Source organism: Boleophthalmus pectinirostris, unplaced genomic scaffold (genome assembly GCF_026225935.1).
Source record: "Boleophthalmus pectinirostris isolate CB_2022bp ecotype Guang Dong unplaced genomic scaffold, ASM2622593v1 HiC_scaffold_16, whole genome shotgun sequence".
Lineage (NCBI taxonomy): Eukaryota > Metazoa > Chordata > Actinopteri > Gobiiformes > Gobiidae > Boleophthalmus > Boleophthalmus pectinirostris.
In genome coordinates this window covers 25,750,012-25,775,734 of record NW_026571095.1, presented here as the reverse complement: position 1 = coordinate 25,775,734, position 25,723 = coordinate 25,750,012, and the positions used below count along the sequence as shown (strand labels likewise).

General features: G+C 39.2%; 1 protein-coding gene across 1 annotated transcript in view; it reads left to right on the top strand.

The window, feature by feature from the left end:
* LOC110153460 (retinal-specific phospholipid-transporting ATPase ABCA4-like) overlaps positions 1–25,723 on the top strand; it is a 116,900-nt gene that overhangs the window by 28,198 nt on the left and 62,979 nt on the right. The window contains exons 9-15 of the mRNA XM_055151362.1: positions 1,119–1,356; positions 1,938–2,077; positions 3,671–3,787; positions 6,303–6,500; positions 15,072–15,277; positions 20,562–20,738; positions 23,914–24,136. Of these exons, the coding sequence (XP_055007337.1) occupies positions 1,119–1,356; positions 1,938–2,077; positions 3,671–3,787; positions 6,303–6,500; positions 15,072–15,277; positions 20,562–20,738; positions 23,914–24,136 (1,299 nt within the window). The remainder of the gene's footprint in view (positions 1–1,118; positions 1,357–1,937; positions 2,078–3,670; positions 3,788–6,302; positions 6,501–15,071; positions 15,278–20,561; positions 20,739–23,913; positions 24,137–25,723) is intronic.

The following is a 25,723-nucleotide window of genomic DNA, read 5'->3' as shown; positions in this document are numbered from 1 at the left end:
AAATCAGAGACCAGGAACCAACATCATCATCATCTTGAAAAAACAGGCTGTTAACATCACATATAAACAGTTCTTCACATAACTACAGCATAAACAAAAGAACATAACAAATTTACCAAACTCTCCATCTCACTCCAAATCACTAAATCCATTGAATTCTTCATCCTCGGTGTCACTTCTGAGCAACTCCACGACCTCTGGAGGTAAACAGAGCGTCACGTCCTCTTCTGTGTAGCTGTCGTCAGACTCAACATCAGTTCCAGGTAGAATTATTCCAGCCTTTCTAAATCCCGACAGGACAGTTTTGATTGTCTTTATAAGTTTGTTTAAATTTTCCATTTTCAGTGGTACAGAAGTAATGGTGACTGACATGATACAGACAGGACAGAGGCTTTTTCTGCAGGAGACATGCGCAGTAGAGTGAAGTGACAGTGTTACAGGAGTAAAAGGAGCAGCAGATACTGACACACAAGACTAGAGCCTCTCACGGCTGTCAGTGTCAAACCATGAAAAAAAGTGCAACTTATAGTACGAAAATGCGGTACTTAAAGGGCTCATATTACGCTATTTTGTGATCTATGTTATAATGTTGTTTCTTCATCATAAACATACCTGGAGTTGTGTTTTGTTTCATTCACACATTCACACAAAACTCTGCATAGCTCTTTTTTCAAATGGAAAAAAACTCCACCTTGTGATCTCACTGTGTTTTTAACTCCATACACCTTCTCTAGAATCATTAAGATCATTTCAGCCCTGGAATTTCCCATCTCCACTGAAGAAAAGGTAAAGGTAAAATTACCACCTCATGACATCACAAGGTGGATCAGAGCATTTTGAGCTTTGGAGACATAGACAGACTAATAATAAAGGGTTATTCAAACATGTGTGAATGAAAACACAACTACAGGTATGTTTTTAAGGATTATAACATGGTTTAAAGCTCAAATATGAACAATAAAAAAGTGGCACTGCATAATTTTTCAGGTGAAGTGAACCTTCTTGTCTCCATGGTTATATTTTTGCTTGTTTATAAGGACCCAACATGATAACAAACCAGAAAATATCGTATTCTGGCCCTGTAATGTATTATTATATCTTTTCTCTGTCTCTTCCAGCTACTTGCTCGAGACAGTTCCCAGGATTTGCTCCGGTCTCTGGGCCCTCTGCTCCAGACTGGGGGCCCCTCGTCGTTCTCCCAGCTCATGTCCAGCGTGTCAGGCCTGTTCTGTGGGTATCCGGAGGGAGGGGGGTCCAGGGTCCTCTCCTTCAACTGGTACGAAGACAACAACTACAAAGTGTTTCTGGGCGTCAACGGGACCAAGAGCCACGGCTATGTCTATGACGAGACTGCAAGTGAGTGGGAAATTACTCGGAAAGACGTATTTTAATGTACTGTACATAAACTGTATTGTGTTTATTTTATCCATGAAAATATTAATTCAAAAGTTACGACATCATGAATTACAACCACAAAATGAACATTTATGATTACGCTTTCTTCAGCACGGATACGATCAGTCCTGGTTTAGTCCTGGTTCAGTCCATATGTGAGTCCGGCACCTTGATCGATGTTTCTTCTGCTCAATAAATAATGCCTATGAAGTGATGACGTATTTTTGACAGTAGAGTTACATCTGTGAATTTGTTTTTGTACTGAAGAAAGTGTAATCGTAAATTTTCATTTCATGGTTGTAATTCTTAATGTCATAACTTTTGAATTCATTCTAATGGATAAAATGTACGACTGGACTCAATCCAGAGTTTACGAATATTTGTTTTATGCTCAACTACAGCCAAATATGCACAGATTTCTATCCTATGCACATGAATATTTCTGAAAGCTTTCTTGCTCCATCATTACATGTCATTTTCCATTTAGCAGATGAACCCGTAGAAGACTTTATCACTAACTCAGCCCTTTGTCTCCTCCTCAGCTCCGTTCTGTAACTCCCTGATGGAGACTCTGGAGTCTAACCCCATCACAAAGATCGTGTGGAGCTCTGTGAAGCCGCTGCTGATGGGAAAGATCCTGTACACGCCCGACTCCCCCGCGGTGCACAGGATCCTCAAGAGTGTAAGAGATCACACTACAGTTAACAGTTAATTTCACACACTCATACTTAATACAATAGGTCACTTCATTATCCACTACAGAGATTACAGTGAAATAGTTGTTTCAGTATGAACTCTGGCTCCACACCGCCCACTACTAACCAGCATTATTATTGTGAGCAGGACCGTCTCCTCACAGATCTGATCTACTCGTTTATCTTGGCCTGGTGGTGACTTCAGCTTGTTTCCTTGGAGACAGATACGTTTAAGGTCAAGCTGTGGAACATTTTGGGCAAAGCAAATTAATTTCTGGTGAAAGGAATGTTTAGAGTGGGCCTAAACAATAAACAAAATGAACTCCGCCCATAACCACATTTCAAATAGAGCTGCTAAACTGGGCAGTACCTGAGTTTGGACTGAAGAATAGAGTGAGAGAGGAGGGACGGGTCTGGAGATATAAGGAACACTGTGATTAGTCTAACAGGTATCCACACTTCAAACTCCGCCCCTACTGGTTTTTATGATCAGAAACACCAGGCTGTAATCAGGGCAGTACTGCTGAATGTGATGTCACATAGTACTTGAAATGGCAGAGGCTCCTAGATGCAGCAAACACCCAGATTTTGACTATTTTTGACTAGAAATCTGCAAATTTACCTGGTTTTCCATAAAATAGCCATAAAATGATTAGTGATGATGCTAAAACACCATATACAGTTTAGTAGCAAAAAAAGATTTTGTTCCACTTCATTGGCTCCAGTAACCTTTCAGTTTTACAATTTTAAAGGGACTATGTTACACTATGATCTCATCTATGTAATAATGTTGTTTCCATCACACCTCAAACATCCCTGGACAAAGGAGAAATTCAATTTGTCAGCCGGACAAACATTTATTTAGGTTGAAAACGTTTCGCTTCTCATCCAAGCTGCTTCTTCTGTTTGTTTGTCCAGTTTGTCTAGTTGACAAATTGAATTTCTCCTTTGTCATGGATTCTTCCTGGACAACTGAGGGATTCTACTCACAACAGACCTGGAGTTGTGTTTTGTTTCATTCACACATGCTGCATATTTAGTCTGAGTTCTTCTCTCAAACAGAAAACACTCTGTTCCACCTCGTGATGTCACCATGTTTTTAAACTCCATACACCTTCACTAGAATCATTTGGATAATTACAGCTCGAGAAATGCCATCCTCTACTGGACAAAAGGTAAAAGGAGCTGTTAACCTTAAAACTACAGCTTCATGAAATCACAAAGCGGATCAGAGCATTTTGGAGATGTAGACAGACTAAAGAACAAACATGTTTCATTCAAACATGTTTGAACGAAACAAAACACAACTCCAGGTATGTTTTTAAGGAGGTAACAACATTCCAACATGACTAAAAGCTCACAAGAGTCCATTTTGCGTAATATAGGACCGTTAAAGTAAATATGGTATCACTATAGTCAAATATGAAACTGTGTACGATACAGTATAATCAAGACGTCATGTTTGTACTCCGTTTTGGCCACAAATCCAGAAGTGTTCCACAGCATCAAAGGTTTCACAAAGTTGTCATCTGGACGAGGTTTACATTGTATATACTTTGTTTATGACTTTTTCCCCACAGGCCAACACCACATTCGAGGAGCTGGAGCGACTCATGGTGATGTTTAAATCCTGGGAGGAGCTCGGGCCTCAGATCTGGAACTTCTTCCACAGCAGCGTCCAGATGAACATGATCCGGGTACAGACTACTCTCTGAGCCTTGTATATCTTAACAATAGACATATAATTAGTAGACGCTAGGGATGTAACAATAGCCGAAGTATCGTGATATCATAACGTCAAAGTTCTCACAATAATATCGTGGACCATCACAATATATCGAATCACAAGTCTCTTTGCTTAAATTAAGAGTTATGGTGCAGCAATAGCTAAAAAAAAAAAAAAAAGACAGAGGGAACTACATAGACCATGATCCTTTGCTCCATTTCAGTGCAGACTACAAGAAGAAATAACCGTTCTAAACACTTTTAAGTGAGATTAAGTCTTGTCAAGGCATTTTAAGAGGAAAAAGTTGCATATTAACATTTTTGTTAACTCCACAAAATATCGTACGGTGAGATGTACATCGTGAAAATATCGTACTGAGAGATTTGGATATTGTTAACTTCCCTAATCATGAGCCTCCCCACCATATCGTGAGCTTTCCCACGATATTGGAATAAATATAGTAAATAAATATTGTACCGTGATGTTCATACCGTGACGATATTGTATTGTGAGACTTGGATATTATTGGATATATATATTGGATATTACTTGGATATATGTTACACCCCAGTAGCTGTTGTGTTCAATGTTAGTATTAGCCTGCAAAATCGCGTATGTGAAGAGGCGTTATATATATTTCGCTCTTTTTCTGATCTATGTTTAATAATGATGTAATTTTTCATCATCAAAAACCTATCTGGAGTTGTGTTTTGCTTCATTCACACACGTTTAATACAGAAATCCTGCATAGTTAGGCTATTTTCTTCTCACAAACTGAAAACACTTTGGTGGAGCAAAGCATTCTGAGCTTTAGAGATGTAGACAGATTAATTAGAGTTAGATTAAATAAAAAGATTCAATAAAAGGATCACATAAATGTGCAAATGAAACAAAACACAACTCAAGATATGTTTTTCATGAGGTAACTACATTCTAACATCGCTTAAAGCTCGCAGGAGTCAGTTTTGTTTAGTAATATATATTTTTATTTTTTAATTTTCGTTTACATTAGCTTTTTTGAACACTCTTTGGACATTACATAAACTGTCAGTACATCAAAGTCATATTAGTTTGTATGAGTTACTGTGTATAGAAGTTTACAAAATGAGTTATTGTAGGCTACCATGTTGAAGATTTGTCTATTTTTCTTTATACCGCATTGATCCCAGCGCTGCATCCACCCAGAGAGGCCATGTGTTTTATTTAAGCAGAGATTTACAGTGTTGGCCTGGCTTTAGACACGTCCACATAGACATAATGCATGTAGCGGAGTTACATAACAGGGCAAAAGCGCCGTAGACATCAGTCATGTGGAGCCTGGACATATTTGATGTACACTTTGGATCGAGTTTATCAGTTGCATGAGAGAAAAACAGATCATTTTGAGTTACTGTCAGTTTTCTATATCTTATGCCAGTCTGCTCATTCTCATTAAACCTCTGGCATTGACAAAGAACTTTCGACTTCAGAGCTGCTACTTTTACTGTTTATTTTTTCTGCCATTCTTAAATGAATCATTACTAATCTAAGAGGTTTATCTAGATGTGTAAATGCAATGTCAATTTGCTATTTTTATTTAGGGGCAAGAGGTGCCTTTAACTAGTAAGACATGATATATCCATATAAAATGCAGATAAAAATATAAGTAAAAGTAATGTTTTTCTTTACATAGTGTGCCTTAACTAACAAGAACAACCCCCGTTTATTACTTTTATATTTAACTACTAACAATCAATACATTTTAACATTAAGTTTCCACATTTTACTAGAATTGTTGCATCACAGGTAAAATCTTTGCAGTTTTTAAGTTCATAAGCCATTTCCAGACTTCCTAAATGCCTGTACTTTATAAATTGTATTTTTGACTATATAGACATTATTTTAAGGTACAATATGTAAAATACTAATCCCGCGGTGAGCAAACAATGTTTAAAAGGGAATTAAAGTCAGAAAAATGCATAACAAATATTCTTTAAAGGTCCTATATTATTTAAAAACATTGATTATTGTGAGTTTTAAGCCATGTTATAATGCTGTTACCTCCTCAAAAACATTCATTCACACATTTGAGTAATCCTTGTTTACTAAATTTCCAAATTTTAATATGCTCTGCTCCACCTTGTGATGTCATTTAGTGGTAGTTTTCAAGTTAACAGCTCCTTTTTCCTGTTGTTCTGGAGACGTGGGCAATTCTAGAGCTGAAATGATCCACGTTATTGTAGTGAAGGTGTGTGGAGTTTAAAAACACAGTGGAGCACTTCTTGTATTACGACATGACATCACAAATCTGCAGGGTTTGTGTGTTAAACATGTGTGAGTCATACAAAACACAACTAGGTATGTTTGTGATGGGGAAACAGCAATATAACACTGACCCATAAATCCAGAATAAAGCTCTATATTGACCTGTAACCCTAAATGAAAGTGACTGTTTAACAAAATGTTCAACTGTCCTATGCATCTGTGTTTTGTTTTTCTTTCTCCAGGACACGCTCAGAAACCCCACAGTCACACATTTCATGGACAACAGTTTGGAGGGGACCGGTTTTCGCACCAAAGACATCCTGAACTTTCTGCACACTGGCCCGGAGGAGGAGCGGGAGCCTGGGATGGTGAATCTGGACTGGACGAACATCTTCAACCTCACGGACCAGGTCGTACGAATGATCAACCAGTATGGAGAGGTGAGGACTTGAAATGACATTCTTAAAGTATTCCAATAACCAGTTAGTCCAAAGCAAATTTTACTCAAGTACATAAGTAAGTAGTAATGAAAGCTAAATAGTTTGGCTTTCCCATTAGTTTTATTGCTTATATTTTATTACATCTGCATAGAATAATATTATCTGTGCCAATATGTGGGAATCGGGTCAAATTTTTATGTCAGAGCCCGGCCCATGTCTGACAGTGCAGTGACATTATTTTCATAGGCGCACTAATGACATGCATGGCCTCTAACGGACATAGAGACTCAAAATACAAACTCGGGATTTAGCGAAAGTTATGAGAAGACTTTATTACTCACCTCTCGTAAAGTGGTAAATTTAAAATGTAGCATCTCATCCACATTATCCGTAGAAATTATCCCCTGCAAATGATGACACCCAGTCCACAAAACAGCGCTGTTAATCCAGTTTAAGATGTTCTTTGAAAGTAAAAAGGCGAAAGTAGTTCACATGTGTCTGTTTACATCGACAAAGTGCGCGGATCGAGGTGAAGCCGCAGATTCTTGATACTGACTACTGACTTTATCGACAGTCTTTTATGCTTTAAAAATCATGTATCTGAAGTATTGAGCCACATTTCACAAACAATAATAAGACAGTTTTGACTTGTAGCTAAACTAGAAGTGCAGTGCTCTGATCTTTTGAACACTTAAGAGTCTCAAAGCGAGTGGTTTTACTGTAGACGGGAAACAGCAGATGTCCAAGTCTGACCTGAGCCCGAACATAAGTGTGAAATATTTGTCCGAACCTGTCTGAATTTGGCCACGACCACCAACACTCACACACACTACATTCAGACTAGGCAATGTGGGTGAAGTGTCCAGTGCTTAAGAGCACAACGGCGCATTACTTGACAAATTAGACATGATCAAATCGGGAAAACCAACATGCAGTATGGAGTATGCAGTATCGTATATCTTATTATTTGATTGAGGAAGTTTCATAGAACATAAATGAACCTCACTGAAAAATAAATAAACAACTATCTGTAACTAATCAAGATTAAAGATGCCATCACCTGCTTGTTTCTATGAATATGTCATTGCTCTACCTGGAATGTTCCGTAGTAGGACATTAAACAGCTTTACCTTACATTTATTCAATTACAGGTGGGTTTATAGCTCAAAAATACCTAGAAAAACAGACATTCTGACTTGTAATTTGGTCTTGTTTGGTCTCCATGAAGGTAGAAACATTTAATGTCGTACTGTGAAAGCGTATGATGGACCGTCCACCAGAAAAGTTACACAATGCCCCGTTAAAAGCATATTTTCTGCAGTAGGTCTCGATACAGACTGGAAACACTGAACAATATTGGCCCCTTAAACCACATTTTAAACCATGTCCAATGCATCTATTCACATTACTGTACAATGCCCTGAGAGCTCCCATAGAAACAACTTTAGACCCCATCCCATTCATCCTTATGGTCCATACGTTCTCTATACAACACTGTCTCTTCAGAAACAGACAGTGGAGAAAGAGGCTCCCTTAAACACATGTTATTTGGGACTACAGGAGTGAAAAGCGTAGCATTGACCCGGTGAGGAGCAGGCTTTTCCTATGGGCCCTCTCCAGATGACAGCTGTGGAGAATTGGGTAAATCGCTGGGGTTTGTTTTGGAAATTCTTTGGAACAAAAGAGAGAATGATATGCTTTGTAGATGGATTACTGTGCATTAAGATCTACTAAGCGACTATGTTTAAAGCGCTATTTTCTAGTCTGTGTTACAATGTTGTTTCCTCATCAAAAACTCCACGCACCTTCACTCGATTCATATGGATAATTTTGGTCCTGGAATTTTCAATCTCTACTGAACAAAAGGTAAAAGGTGGCTGTTAACTTGAAAGCTACCACCACATGATATCATTAAGTGGAACAGAGAATTCTGGGAGATGTCTTCAGATGTAGACAAACTAATAATAAAGGGTTACTCAAATATGCGTGAATGAAACAAAACTTAACTCCAGGTATGTTTTTGCAGATACAGTGGTCCCTCGAGTTACGTTCTAAAAATAACCCGTGATAGGTGAAATCCGCGAAATAGTCAACTATATTTTACAATCATTATATCTGTTTTAAGGCTGTAAAACCACTTTTTACACTTTTCTGAGACAAGACAGTTAACCTTTTTTACATCCTTCTTAAAACTTATTGCTGCTGTCGTCCTTTTGTTATTTTCGTTCTTTATGTAGCGAACCGAAGATTAATTTATTCCATAATGGAGCCCTACAGCGCAGAGTCCCGCACGGGCAAATTTTTGGAGACCCGCACCCTCGAAGTACAGCACCGCACCCACCTGCTGATCCGAGATTATATCAAACTTTTGTGCTGCCTACACCACGGACTGAACCAAGACTAAACCAGGACTAACCCAGGACTAACCTAGGACTGATTCCAGGACTGAAACAGGAGGACTAAACCTGACCTCCTGACCTGCCTGTGTGTAATCACTAACCGCCCAGGTACCCGCCCGTAAAATTCCAGAGCGTTAAAACCCGCCCGTTTCAGCAACTAGCTTATTTGCCTGTACCAGACCCGGTGCAGGACACTGCTTCAGCCGACAGTCTGGCATAATAATATATTTTCTTCAGGTGTTTTGTGGAGTGGGTAAGACTGGTTTTAGTGGCAGGATAACTATGGCCATTGACATGCACGAGCCTAGCACCGGTGACTTCTGCAAATACAAGGACTGGAATATTTTTTAAAAGTGTCTCCACACATCTCCAACACTCTGGCTCACTAGGAAATGAGGCCCTATGTCCAAAATTCCAAACTGTCCCTTTAACGCTCCCTTTTGTCTAATATAACTAACTAGCTATAACTAATTGTGGGATTGGGCCCTTAACAATACAAAGAGTTGGAGGGTAGGTGGTTCAACTTCAGACTTTTCTATACTTTATTGTGCCCCTGGGTAAGACATCACGCCCCTACTCACTGTACGCATGGGAAACAGAAAGCCTTTATTGTAATTTAAACTCTGAATTTCATGGTCTAAGCAGTGCATCTGAGTTTTGTTGAGCTGTTTTAGAGTAGCTTCTTTCAAACTCATGTACATTTCATTACTGCAGTATATACAGCCCCTGCATCCACTGTTGGCGTTAAGACCAAACCAAGACGGTTCAAAAACAAAAACAGAACTAATTCATTTTCAACAGTTCGCAGCGATCCAAACTTATTCCTTATGCCTTCCAAGCATCATAATACACTACGCTTTTCAAAACTTTCAGAGGCCAGAGCGGAGTTTGCCGCTGCAGTTCAACAGATAGCATGCTAACTGTGCACTTCCTGATTTTTATTTATTTATTATTTTATCATTAGCTGCAGACAGTAACAGTTTTCCTTTTACAACTAGAGAGGCTTTTACACTATATTTGTACTCGGTAGTATACCCAGGGTAGTAGTAGTAGTAGTAGTAGTAGTAGTAGTAGTAGTAGTAGTAGTACTAGTAGTAGTAGTAGTAGTACTAGAAGTAGTACTAAAAGTAATAAGATCTGTAATAGCATGTAGTACTCATGGCATTAAGATCTGTAGTAAATAAGTAGTTGTAGTAGTAGTAGTAGTAGTAGTAGTAGTAGAAGTAGTAGTACTAGTAGTGGTACTAGTAGTAGTAGTAGTAGTAGTAGTAGTAGTAGTAGTAGTAGTAGTAATTAGTAAGATTCGTAGTAGTAACTTAGTAGTAGTCATGGTATTAAGATCTGTAGTAAATAAGTAGTTGTAGTAGTAGTAGTAGAAGTAGTAGTACTAGTAGTGGTACTAGTAGTAGTAGTAGTAGTAGTAGTAGTAGTAGTAGTAGTAATTAGTAAGATTCGTAGTAGTAACTAAGTAGTAGTCATGGTATTAAGATCTGTAGTAAATAAGCAGCAGTAGTAGTAGAAGAAGTAGTAGTATCAGTAGTAGTAAGATCCAAAGTAGTAGTAGTAGTAGTAGTAGTCTTAGTAGTAAGATCCAAAATAGTAGCACTACTAGTAGTATGAGGAGGATGAGGTAGTAGCCAGGGTATTAAGATCTGTAGTAAATAAGTAGTAGTAGTAGTAGTAGTAGTAGTAGTAGTAAGCTCCAAAGTAGTAAGTATGTAGTAGTCATGGTACTAAGATCTGTAGTAAATAAGTAGTAGTAGTTGTAAGATCCAAATGAGTACATTAGTAGTAATAGTAGTAGTCCTAAAAAATAAGTAGTAGTAGTAGTAGTAGTAGTAAGATCTGTAGTAGTAGTGGTAGTAGTAGTAGTACTAAATAAAAGCGATAAGAGAGATCCAAGCTACATAATAAAACTCCCAAAACCAGGTTTAAGCCCGAGTTCCCAGTGCAGTGCTTGTATGTGTTGGACTCATTTGCCCTCTGTGATTCCCCATGCAGAGTGCAGGCTCCAGCCACAGTCCGCCCTCAGATCTCCTCTCCCCTTCACTTTATCAAAGCCCTCACAATGGCAGTGGGAGCCGTCCTGACAGCACACTTGTTCTCTTCTCCTTTCAACCCTCTGCCGGGGAAGTGTCTGCATAATGGCCAGTGTGGTGCGGCTAAGTGGCCCTCAAACTTTCAAAGGGACGACCGAAGACTGATGCTGCTGTCTGACACAAGGAAACATAAGGAAAACAGTTCTGGGAATGTGGTGAGGGGTGGATTTTTGGGGAAATAGTAGACTACTGGGACAGAGGGTGTGCTGCTCGCAGATAAATAAACAAAACTGACCATAATAGCAATCAGATTTGTATGAATAAAAATGTGGAGCGTTTGGGAAATGGTGAGCTATTGGGACTGGGAGTACTGTGTGTGTTCTCAGACAGTTCGAGTTTGAAATTTTTGTATCATGACAACACTATTTCGATACTAAGGAGTAGACTCGGTACTCAAAACAGATACCACGGTTTTAATACATTTTATTATCTTTATTTAGACAATAGAATGTGATTTTCAACATTAAATCATAGTACTTTCTTTTATATTCCCATGTGCTCTTATGTCTGTGTAATCTAAGAGTCATCAAACTAAGGCCCGCGAGCCAACTTTGGCCCGCAACGCTCCTTTGACCGGCCCCCAAGCCCCTCTGCCCCTTATGATTGGCCCTATGAGGCAGTCCTCAAAAGTTGTCATGGCCTATTCTTTTAAATTACTTTTTGGCAAATAATAACACATCAGCATCTTGTATTTTGTTGGTTGTTTCAATTTTAAAAGTATATTTATATGAAGTATTTACATTTAAATAATTATATGACATATTTACATTTGCTGCCGAGTTTTCGTCACCTGACAAGCTCGAGATCACACAGTTTTGTAGTGCAGTTAAGGATGGCAAAATGGTTAAGTACGAGAACTTGACAGAGAGTGCAGAGTTTTCAAAGAATAGTGGACAACCGATTATGTTGTTATTCAGTGTAAGGACCGTGCAGTTTGTCTGATATGTAAAGAAAGTGTGGCGGTTTTCAAAGAATATAATCTGCGTCGTCAGGGTCATACAATTCTGTTATACGGCCGACCCGACCCCCATCACAGTCAGAAGTGATAATGTGGCCTCCAGAGAAAAATGTTTGGTGACCCCTGGTGTAATCCTTTAGTCGTCCAGGTACTTTCCGTAGTGGTACTTAAGTGTATATTAGTCTATGTGCTCTTATACTTGTTCTAATACAGCCCGAGATCATTCTAAAGCTATTCAGGAAAGGTTCAATTCTGTTCTGTAAATGTGTCTTTTTTTTTTTTTTTTTAGCATTGACACCAGTTCATATGAGTTTCTAGTTTTAATATTGATTAGTGTCTGATTCCCGTACTTTTGACAACCCTACAGACATCAAAAGTTGGACTAAACTAGAATGAAATCTGGACTAAACCAGGACTGGAACAGAACCAAACCAGGTCTACATCAGGACTAAACTGGGCTAAACTACAGATCCAATAAGGACAAGTGTGAACGCACCCATAGTGTAAAATACAACAAGGGTAGAGCTACAGCGAGCTACATCCAAGTGTCCAAATCCAAGTGAAATCATGTAGTAAACTAGCCTTGACATTGGTTAAAGATGTAAAAATCCAAAAATGTAATAATAATAATACAATAGTTAACTTAAAGGGTCCATATTACGCTATTTTTATTGAATATATAATGTTTCCTCATCAAAAAATACCTAGAGTTGTGTTTTGTTTCATTCTCAAACACACAGACCCTGCATATTTAGTAATTTAGGAAGTGCTCCACTGTGTTTTTAAACTCCATACACCTTCACTAGAATCATTTGGATGATTTCAGTCCAGGAATTGCGTATATCTACTGAAATAAAGATAAAAAGTAACTATTAACTACCACTACATGACATCAGAAGGTGGCATTTTGAGCTTTGGAAATGTAGACAGACTAAAAATAGTATAATAAAGGTTACTCAAACATGTGTGAATGAAACGAAACACAACTCTGGATATATTTTTAAGGAGTAAACAATATTATAACATATCTTAAAGCTCACAAGAATCAGTTTTGTGTAATATAAAACCTTAAATTGTATTCAGAGAGGGATTTCGATTCTCATCTTCTCCAATCAAGCCACCAATCACTCACCCACCTCAATCAGGCATAGGAAAGAACAATGACGTATCTTGCTTATGGGCACAATAATAGGCCTGGTCCCAAAGCCGGGATCAAACCACATGGTCTCACCCACTGGTTAATTCCAAAGAGGACAAACATTGGCTTGCCTTGATCCTTGGTTTGGCATTACCACCAGCAGGGACAAAGCCTTCAATTAGAGCACAGACAATCTAATCCTACAAACAGAAAACACACTGTAACTTAAGCCAGTGTTTTCTATAAAGGTATTACACAACAATGACTTTTGTGAGCTTTAAGCCGTGTTCTAATGTTGTTACCTCATCAAAAACATTCAGTTCAGTTTCATTCACACGTTTGGGTAATCCTTTATTGTTTGTCTGTCTACATCTCCAAAGCTCAGAATGCCACAACAGCAAGTCAAGTAATGGTTAAACGATCCGTATTACACTATTTTCTGATCTATGTTACAGTGTTGTTTCCTCATCGCATCGCAACAGACCTGGAGTTGTGTTTTGTTTCATCCACACACGTTTAACACACAAATCCTGCATGTGCTTTGTTGCACCTTGTGTTGTCATATGGCAGTACAGCGAGAGCATCACTGTGTTTTTAAACTACGCATGTCTTCACTAGAATAATTTAGATAATTTCAGCCCTGGAATTGCCAATTTCTATTGAACTAAAGGTAAAAGGTCAGTGCAGGTTGTACATGTGCAGGTTTAGTGCAGTCATTTCACTCACTTTATTTTTGTTGGTCACTTATTTATTTTGGCTACTGTTGTGATGAAAAGACTGAAAAGTGTTTGTTTTTTGGATGCATGCACACTCAACTGTTACAGTAACTTGGATACTGCATATAAATGCACCATGATGAAACTGGGGTACTCAAAAAACCCGATCAAACCCTAGACACTGATGTGCCTGTAAACACACTCTTTGAGGGATATTGTGATCTCCAAGGAGGTGCCAGAGCCGAGACGTGGGACTGTGAGGCCGCAACTCCAGTATTTGTGTTGTCAGATGCAGCCTCACCATGATCAATGAAATTCTTAAGTATTAATTATCAATTAGTTGACTAATCATGCATCATTTGCCCAACATTTAGATTTTTTTTTTGAAAATCAATCTGTGTTTAATGTCTATTTTTTACACTTGTCAAAGTAAATGAGAAATTTCATGAAATTCTCTTGATGTCTACTGGGTCCACCGAGCCTCTGAAGTTTAGTGCCTGCAGAAGCCTTAAATCTGAGCTGAAAAATCAGTTTTTCTTTAATAACAATAACTTATTCTTTCTGGAAACCTGGGTTTACCAAACCCTGAGCAGGACGCTCTGGGTGACATCACACTCACTTTTCCCTTTTTTTATACAGTCTATGATCACTACAGAAAGAGAACAAACTTTATGTCTCGCATTTCATCTTTGGCCTTTGTGAATATTGGATAATTATGAGAAAACACTCAAAATCTTGACAAAATTGTCTTAGAAAGTTATGAAGATAGAGATATAAAATTGGTACCAAAAGATGCGGAACAGCAACATTTATATTCAACTTTCATTGACACCATGGCCTAAATGGATTATTTTTTAAAGTTATTTGAGAAAAACAGATTTTTCAGCCAGGGCCTCATGGACACCTTTAGGGACTTAAGAGGCTTGGTGGACCCAGTAGATATTATTCAATTAAGCTAATGTTCCTCAGAGTTTCTTTTAATTGGTACTGTCACATTTGAAAATTGGGTACAAGTTGAATTTCTGACATTTGGGCAAATGATGCATCCTAATAAAAAGATTATTCAAACGTGTGAAGGAAACAAAAGGAGGAGGTAACAACATTATAACATGGCTAAAAACTCACAATTTTGCATAATACAGGACTTTTAAACAACATATCAAACCATCTCTACTTTATTTCTCACAGTTACGACATTGTACCATCCATTTCATTTACTCGATGTTCAGTCTAATTCTTAATTTCTCTCTTTTGTCAACAGTGCATCAGTCTGGATAAGTTTGTCCCTCACACTGATGAGTCCCAGATGATCCACCAGGCTCTGCACCTCCTGGAGCAGAACAAGTACTGGGCAGGTGTGGTCTTCATGGACATGTTTCCCTGGACCACCACTGTCCCCCCGCACGTCCGCTACAAGATCCGAATGGACATCGACGCAGTGGAGAGGACCAATAAGATCAAGGACAGGTCAGAGTGCTGCGCGGGAACAACACGCCTACAAACAGGAAGCTGAAACACACAAAAAGAATACACAATACATTCTACTATTTTATTTACTTTAGCAGCCAGAACCACACGCTTTGATTAAACTTTACAAAGATGAGTGGATCTGGAGCCGTATCCTGTCTCCTTGATTTCAGAGCGAGTGATTTACAAATGTGAGTCACAGATGATCCACCAGACTCATTCATGTCAAAAACAAACATGAATAAAAGTTCAAACATAATGAGAGGTTCTTGGTCAAATTCATCCAGTAAATATTATATTCTTATTACATCCGATTTCTGGTACTGATATTTGATCCAGCAATTTAAAAATTTTTTTTAACTAGTATCAGTATCTGTGCATCCTTAGTATTTATATATTTAGATTCATAAGTTTCAGGCAAATAATTCCTTCTTGATTTGAAGGACTTTGAGGACATTTCCCTATTCAGAAGATATAATATATAGATCTGAATTGCTTAATTGTCATGACCACAGAGGACGGTTGTTATAGCTTAAAATATAGCCCTGCACTCCTGACCCGACGCAAAACAGTGTGGAGCGGGACACATTTTGAAAGCTCATTGCGTGCGCAGGCGGGAACGGGATGATTCCCTGCAGTCCTACAAACTAAATATGAGTGTAAAGTAAAATATACAAATGATTAATGTTTTCCTATCATGCATAATTTGTGCTGGATATTTTATTTGGCATTAATAAAAACATTTTAAGCAGCCTAAACTTGCTGATGTGGTCTAATCTCGCGCACATTTTAGACAATTCCTTTCCCTTCTCTGTGTTTGATAGAGTTTAAGAACGAGAACGTCTCCATCTTGCAGGATTTGTGGGCGAGAGTGGGACAAAATATCGCAGATGCGGGTGGGAGCGGGAATGAAAATTACAATTCTTTGCAGGCATGAGGGGGACTGCACAATGCGGGTACAGAAAATTCTGTTCCGCACAGACCTCTAGCTTGAAACTCATGTATAAATATTTATGTAACTTTTGTGGCATAGGGTCTCCAGGTGGCACCACCACCAGGCCAAATTACTGTTCAGAGCAATAAAAGGAACACTAATAAAATAAATGCTGGATAGGAAAATTTTAGTGGACCAAACAGAAAGGCAAAGACAAGGTATAAAAATAAGTTCAAATAAACGTAATTTAACAAAGACTCAAATTAGATAAATCATTAACAAAAAAGCCGGGCCCAACTGGGGTAACTTAAATCAAACTGAACAGAACAAAACTAACCCAACCAGACAAAGAACAGCAGCGTTTAAATACATCTACAACTAAAACTGAACACGTGCGGGAGAATTACACTAAATAATTAACTTAATCAAAGTGAAAAGAAGGCAAATAAGTATAATACAGAAAATTGTGATGGAAATGAATATTGTGGAAAGACTTCTCTCAATCTTTGTGTAAATGAATGTGATTTCTACCTGAGACCCAGACCAGTCGCTAACATGTGTAAAGGCTCAGCAGACACAACCGTCTCCACCCACAGGAAATAGAGTATTGTCTTAGCTGTCCTCAAATGGTTGTCAAGTTAGTACCAGCCTCTGAAACAAAAGTCACTCTGCTTTGATATGTATGTAACTTGTATTTCTGTATAAATACTCAGAGCTCAGATGCTTTGGAGCAGAGACTCGAGAGGCAAAGACTGAGGCTATGTCCGACGACAACGCTCCTGGATTTTTTCTTTTACGGGCTGAAAAAAATTTGCGTCCACACACGTGTCAGATCAGTAAATATTCACTTCCAGATGACAACGGAGCACGGAGTGAAAATGATGTAATACATATGCCACACCTGTATGTGGCGCTGTTAACAATGACAATAATATTTAATAATGCAGATCTGGTCACCATTTTTTATTTTATTTTTTTTTACTTTAAGGTAATTTAGCCTAGTTTAGATGTATCACAGAAATATAGCAGTTTTATTTTGTAAAAGTTAAACGTAAGTTTTCGTTTTTAGCCATAAGATTTGGATGAGAATTATTAGAATAACTTAGTCTCAGAATCCAACAGTTTAATTACTCGTGCATAATCTTTGTTATTGATCCATGTGCGTAATCTGTTGTTAGCATGAAACAGCGTGTCTCGGTTGCTGGGTGACGGGAGCGGCTCCGTAAGCCACACCTGTCCCATTTCGACAACACTCTTGCGGTCCACGGAGGCCAGTTTGAGGGCTGCAGCCTTCACTGCATCTGAGGATCCTGGCGATGAACGGGGTTGTGATGTCAATGTTTTCCAAAAGCTGCGGTTTGTTTGTCCACATGACAACGCAACACCGGCGTTGTCAGATTTCTCCACTCTGGAACCTGTTCTCAAAAAACTCAGTTTTCGCTCACCTTGGACGAAAGGCCAAAACGAATACAAACTTCACCATATCGACCAAAAAATGTTGTGTGGAGAGGCCCTGAGTCAAATGGAGTAGGAACATACTGCTGGTTAAGAAAGGCTGTAGGTCCATATCTGCCTTAACAAGAATAAACCTTGGTTACCCGGCTTCACAAATGGATTAATTATTTATCATCAAGAGGTACATCATTTTTTCCACAATAAAATAATAAGTGATAATAAAGTAACCTTAAATAAACTAGACAAACGAACGTAAAACTAACTAAATAGTGTTCCCCCTCTTTTTTCGACGTGGATGGTCTCTGCTATGGCTCCTCTGTCTGGCCAACTGTGGATTCGTGGCAGAGATATCCACTACAAAATTGCAATACCATACTGTGGAACATTCAAGGCAAAGCAGTAAAAATCTTCACGGAGATAAACAGGTGACTCCTCCACCTATGCCTATAATAAAGTTACATAGTGCACGTTTAAAAGCCTTCAATCCACTTTTATTCCACATTTATTCCATCTCCTATTAATATAAAATTCACCTGAGCAACGGCAGCATTCGCGTATATTTGACATGCATTTTAGCCTCTCTCAATCTCCGATACCACCTCTTACAAATGCATACATGAATACCAATGCCCCACCTTGACTGCTGGCGGAGACGTCAGCCATATGCAATAATCCTATAGCTTTACATTATAGGTGCATTAATGAGGCTATTCTCCCCATTTTTCAGCACGGCCCTCCATCTGCTCTCCATATGTTTATAATGCCCTCTATAGCTTCTCTCCGGGGCTACAATAACTCAGTACATCCACTTGTATTCTACGTATGATTCTCTTTTCTGTGTCTTTGATCTGTCATTCATAAACAGTGCGTGGATATAGGGCCCTAAAGGTGAATCCATACTTTGAAATGTCTATAGAACATATACATATAGGGCACAGCAGGGGGGTATTGGCTTCTGTGCAGTTCAATAATAGGATTGTAAAAGGTATTATTCCCCCAAGGAAACCATTAGATAACGGTGACTTTGATGATTTATTAAACAAGTTTCAATGCAGGATTTAAAGGTGCTCTGCGAAACTTTTCTAGAGAGAGTTTGCAAACTGTCTCCATGGAGACATTAAGAAGTTGGCGATACGATACATACTTCGATACAGTGAGCTTTCGATTCGATTTCAAATGGATTCAATACGGTCCAATAAAAGCAAAGGCTAAATCATAGCAGTGATACTAAAAGTCTTTGTTCAACCACTTCTTGTGCAAAGTCAATATGAAACACAAACATTTAATCGTTAAAACAGTGAATATGTCAAATGTGTCGCATAAATGAACTCCCTTCCTTTAAACAAGCAACAAAACTGTAGCGCTGTAACAAAATATTTTAGTAAAATAAACCAAAATATACTCTTGGAGCTATATTGATACCACAGCCCTTGATATCAGTACTGTATCATCATATTAAATGATACGATATATTAATATTTCAATATTTTTGCACTCTGCTAATGGAGATGTTAAAGGGACAGTGTGGAATTTTGGACATAGGACCTCATTTCCTAGTGATCCAGAGTGTTGGAGACATGTGCAGACACTTTTTTAAATATTCCATCCAGTCCTTGTATTTGCAGAGGTCGCTGGTGCTAAGCTAGTGCATGTCAATGGCCATAGTTAGTCTTACCCACTCCACAAAGCACCCGAGGCAAAACAATTTTAACACCGGACTGTCGATGTAAATGTCTGTGTTGATAGAATAATTTTAGAAGTAAAAGCAACCTTGCATTTGAAGGGTTTATGTCTGAGCAGCAGCAGCAAATTGTACTGTCTGATAGAAAGCTTGGCAGCAGCGGACTGATATATGAGAAAATAGTCCCTCAACATGCGACAATTCATGCCATGGAAGGTTAGTTTTATTTCAAACATTATTCTACCAACACAGACATTCACATGGACAGTCTGGTGTAATAATTGCTTCGGGTGTTTTGTGGAGTGGGTAAGACTGTTTTTAGTGGCAGGATAACTATGGCCATTGACATGCACTAGTCTAGCACCAGCGACCTCTGCAAATACAAGGACTAGATAAAATATGTTTAAAAGTGTCTCCACACGTCTCCAACACTCTGGCTCACTAGGAAATTAGGCCCATGTCCAAACTTCCGAACTGTCCCTTCAATGCTTTTGTGTAAATAGCCCGTAATATGGTATTGAACTAATCTGCCTTGTTTATTTAACTACAAGTGTTCAAATGCTTGTCCATTCTTACTGTGAGTGAGGTAAATTCTCCACAAATCTAACCTGTAATCTGTTTCTCAAGTTAGACTTTAATCTTTGTTTTAACAGAATCTGACCAAAAAGAACTTGACTTGGTTGGAACTGCAACTTGTGATTTGTGCTGTTAAACACGTCCCTCTCAACTGATATTACTGTCACAAGCAGTTTGTCAGTTAGTCACTCTCACCTTTTTTGTTCACTATCAAACACTACAATCCTAAATTTTATCTTAAGACTTTTTTGGCAGTGTTTTCTAATGTGTGTCTTCATGGAAACTGCTGCATATTTCTATAGAGACATTCATGCAGAACACCCCAGCGTGATTTCACTGCAAAGTATCAATTGAAAACAAACAAAGGATGATCATGTTCGGTGTATTTCCATCTGCTTTTTCAGTGTGCAATAAAACAATTCATTTATTTTAGGCTGATGTGGGTAGTAATCTGATACATTACTCAATGACTTTAAAAATATATTAAATTATATTAAATTATCTGATATGATTTACTTTCTCTTGCTTTTATTATTTATTCTGATGTTTTGTCTTTTTGTATGAAGTAGTAGTACTCCTACTACTACAGCAAGTGTTATGTATAATTATTATTTATTAACAATACTTCCTGTGTACAGATACTGGGACCCGGGACCTAGAGCTGACCCTATGGAGGACCAGCGGTACATCTGGGGCGGCTTCGCGTACCTCCAGGACATGATCGAACACGGCATCATCAAACTGCACACAGGCAACGACTGGCCCCTGGGCGTCTACGTACAGCAGATGCCCTACCCGTGCTACGTGGACGATGTGTGAGTGGAGACGTCAAAGAGTCTGTTTTTATTCTAACTCAAATTTTAGGAGGTCTGGAAACTACAAACTTAGAGTGTAGGTTGTGTTCATATTTGCATTCTCAGCATTTAATCATTGGGACTACTAACTCATGATTAAACCTGGACTAGAAAAAGATTTAACCAGGACTAAACCAAGTCTAGATCAGGACTAAACTGGGCTCCAACCAGGACTTAACCAGGACAACAGTGTGAATGCAGTAGGGCTGTTGTTGATTAAAGAAATTCTTGTCCTAGCCAGGCTGGTGCCACCTAGTGCTTCCACTCAATTTAATTTCTCTGCAGTGACTAGGTCAGGAATCGGAATTCACTAGACAGTTTCCAAGAACACCAGAAGTTGTAGATCGCGCACCGGCCAATCAGCGAAGAGCTGTGAAGCCATGACGTCAAACTCAAGCTCCTGTCTGGGTCCCTTTTGTGGTGTAGCACAACAATAAAACAAAGCGGTCGAGATGGATGTAAATGAAGACATACATTCTGTGTTGGCAACGATTCCCGAGATCGAGGATTTAAAGCCGGAACAAAGAGAATGTTTGGTGAATTTTATCAAAGGGAAAGACGTTATTGCCCTTCTTCCTACGGGATTTGGGAAAAGCTTAATATACCAGTTAGCCCTGTTAGCGGCGCATTACATACGTCACGACCAAATAGCAGCAACTGGTTAAGTAAAAAAAGTACCCGCCTACCATCGAGCGAAGGAATCCTAATGCTGTGAGGTCAGACGGTTTCCACAAAGTGAAACTGTCTGATGAATCAGGCTAGGTATGTCCTGCTGATCCATAAATGTTCAAATCATTTAATATTGTCAACATAAAGGTTTTGACTTACTCACTTTAGGAAGGGTAACCAAACCTTTTACTCAATTAAGAGAACTGTTTGTTCAATAAAAAATATTACTCAAGTAGGAATAAAAGTTTGCTGCTAGAAAAGTACATGTATACTAACTGAATACTACCCACCTCCGCATTCACAAAAAGTACGACTAAATCTGAAATTAAACACGCACTATACCAGGACCAAAACAGTCTTCATCAGAAATAAACTGGCCTCAAACCAGGATCAAACTAAGGCACCTCCTGTCAAAAAATTTAAATAAAGAGAGTAGGCGATAGGAAGTAGTCGTCCAACATCATTTGTGGTATAAACGTTCAGAGGGCCCTCAAATGAATGGACCACTCCAGCCATATGAAGTCTCAGGGTCAAAACTCTCCTGTATTGAGCTGCTCTTATGGGACTGGCCTCGGCGTGTCCAGCCTTGGGTCAGGCTACTCAAATAGTTACTGGGTGATTATTCAGAAAAGTTTGAGTAAGTTGTAGTTTTATCCCAAGTTCAAAAGTGCAAAATGTAATCCATGTCTGAGGTGGTTTGCAGGGATAGTGAATATTTATGGGTAGAAGGATTAAGAGGTTAAAGCTGCCAGACAAGAGGCCTAGAGGAAGACCAGAGAGGAGATTTATGGATGAAGAGAAACAGGACAGGAAGCTAGATGGTTTATGAAAATGGGCAAACCACTATCCCATTCTCTTGTAGTACAAAATGTGCACTCTAGTGAATATAAAAATGGCAAAGGTTCACTTAAAAAAGACATATTGTGATTTTGTATGCTATATAGTTAGAGTTTATGACACCCAAGGATCATTATGTTATAATTTGGGTCTTTTAAATGGTGATATTGATCTAAAATGACTTAAAGGGCCCATATTACACTAGTTTCTAATCTGTTATAATGTTTCTTCATCACAAGGATACCTGGAGTTGTAAATATATAACGATACTGGAGTGCTGCACTGGATCAAAACTTACGCATGCAGGTGCTCATCAGACCAGAGGGCTTGAATTCTTGTTGAGTAGAAAAAAGGATGGCAGAGTCACTCAGATTTGCGGTGTATTTATTAATTGTCACGCCAACGTGTTTTAACTACTTAGTCTTCATCAGGGCTGTTTCATTCACACTTTTAACACACAAAGCCTGCATATTTCTTCTGAGTTTTTATCTCAAACAGAAAACACTCTCTTCCAACTTGTGATGTCATGTAGTAATACAGAAAGTGCTCCACTATGTTTTTAAACTTCATACATCTTCACTAGAATCATTTGGATAATTTCAACCAATCTCTACTGAACTAAAGGTAAAAGGAACGACCACTTCATGCCATCACACAGTGGAACATGTGTGAATGAAACAAAACACAACTCCAGGTATGTTTTAGATGAGGTAAAGATATTCCCTTAATGGGGAGTGTCACCAATATGTGACAAGATGAGATAGCGGCTGCAGTCCCTCCAATGTTCCGAGGAACCTTTGGCAAGCACTTGTTTCTAGTTGTCCCACATTTACAACATACCCCATTCATATTTATTTATTTTTTGCTATAGTCAAATGAATCGTCTCAACTTAATTTACCATCTACTTAAAGGCAAAACACGCAAAACATTTTTTATATAGATCTATAAACATTCAGGCGTTAAGGGGTTAAAACATGACCAAAAGCTTGCGTTCTGTCAATCATTATTGAGACAGTAGCTCACTTGGTAGAGCATTCGCCCACTTATCTGAAGGTTGGCAGTTTGAATCTAGTTCTCAACATAAAAAAACATCACAGGTTGAGCGGTCAGATTCACTGACCCACAGGTTGGCTGATGTGATTCCAGCTCCCACATGTGTGTGTCCTTGGGCAAGACACTTAACCCACCTTGCCCACATTGTCTGCGTACACTGGTGTGTGTATGAATGGGTGAGTGGTTCCTTGTTGTAAAGTGCTTTGAAGGTGGAAAAGTTCTATAGAAAAATGTGACCATTATAGAACCTTTAATAAAAGAAACAAGTGACTTCTCCTTTAAAACACTGCAGTTCCCAGCGGGAGCTGACGTCTTAGTGAACATCATCGCAACAAAGAGCCATGTAGCTGTTTGCACCTCCTATAGATAGCTGCACACTAGTGAGTAGGTTTTTCATCTGTACCAAAATGCCTATGTGACGCTGCTAAACCCTATATTTATCACAGATTTAAAAAATAAAATTATAGAATGCATTAAGTACAGAGCAGTGAGCGTGTAGCCGTGGCAGTAAATGGAGCAATGACGTCTTGAATGAGTATTTTCAGGAGTCATTTCAGTTTTCTCTTGCTCTTCCAGGTTCATGATCACCCTGAACCGGTGCTTCCCCATGTTCATGGTCTTGGCCTGGATCTACTCGGTCTCCATGACGGTGAAGAGCATCGTCCTGGAGAAAGAGCTCAGGCTGAAGGAGACGCTGAGGGCCATGGGAGTCGACAACGGGGTCCTGTGGTACACCTGGTTCATCGACAGCTTCACCATGATGACAGCCAGCACCGCTCTGCTCACTGCTATTATCATGGTAAGAGAGAGAGAGGGAGGGAAGAGGGAGAGTAGAGAGAGAGTGAGGGAGAGGTAGAGATGGGAGTGGACAGTCGGGTCCTATGGTACTAATAATACACCTAGCTCATCGACAGCTTCACCGCGATGACAGCCAGCACCACTCTGCTCACTGCTATTATCATGGTGAGAGAGGAGAGAGGAAGGGAGGACGGAGAGAAAGAGAGAGAGAAGGAAAGAGAGATAGAAGCGGGCGTGGACAGTGGGGTCCTATTATTGTACACCTGGTTCATCGACAGCTTCACCGTGATGACGTCCAGCACCGCTCTGCTCACCGCTTTTATTACAGGGAAAGAGAGAGGGAAGGAGCGAAAGAGAGAGGGAGGGATGGACGGAGAGGAGAGAAACTAATAGAGAGAGCGGTTGAGGGAAAGAGAGAGGGAGGGGTAGAGACGGGTGTGGACAGTGGGGTCCTATGGTACAGCTGGTCCATCGACAGCTAAGTGTGATTATCTTGGCGAGACGGAGGACGGAGAGAGGAGGTAAAGGCTGGAGAAAGATCGAGAAAGAGAGAGAGGGAGAGGCAGAGATCAGCAGGTAGAGAGAGTAGAGAGGGGGGTTGAGAGAAGAGAGGGAGGAGAGACACATCAGCAAGAGAGAGAGCGTTGGCGTGAGAGGGTAAGGAGGGAGGAGAGAGAGAGTGAGAATGTAGGGAGGGAGGAGAGAGAAACACACAGCTGGTAGGGGACAGTGGGCTCCTGTAGTGCACCTGGTTCATAGTGCTGAGAGAGGAAAGAGAGGGGGTTGTGAGTGAGGGAGGGAAAGAGAGAGAGAGCACGCTGTGTAGAGTCAAGATGACATAGTTTACAAGTTTTGATCTGGTCCTTTGTGGTATTTTGTGATGTGTGATGGTGCCCTCTAGTGGACCTTTAAAGTGCATGCTGTTTTGTTTTAATATGTATAAGAAGAAAGTGTCAGGATCAGTCAATCCCCACATAACCCTGGCCTTCATTAATGAACAGAAATTCCTTTAAATGCACATGCCAGGTCAAAAGTGAACTACATATATACCAGTCAAAAGTTTAGACCTGTTGTTGAAAAAAATATATACCTCTTGAAGAAAAAATAATGAATCCATTTGCGAAGCCCAATGAGTTTTTGGATACAGACCAAGGTTTATTCTTGTTATAGCAGATATGGACAGGGTCTAGGCCTGTCCTGACTAGAGACCAACAGCCTGCTCTCCTCAGCCATATGTCCCTACCACATTAAATCCTTAGTTTATATAGCCTGAGATGAAAATGAGAAGGTGACGACTCCTACTGAGGTGTGGCCAGATGTGCTTGATCTAATTTGCATCCATATTAACACATTTGTCACTTCCTGACAAGATCAGCAATCAAAATAGAACATAAGTGTTTACATTGAAGGGTCTTTCTAACACTGTCTTTAACTACCAAACCAAATGAGTTTTAGTTTCAAGACCAATGTGTTTCTAAAAGATAATCTAATCACTATTTTAATTTAATAAATCATAATCAGTATTTTCCTGTGGGGGTCTGGTCTCGGGTACAAATCACATTCATTTACACAAAGACAGATTGAGAGA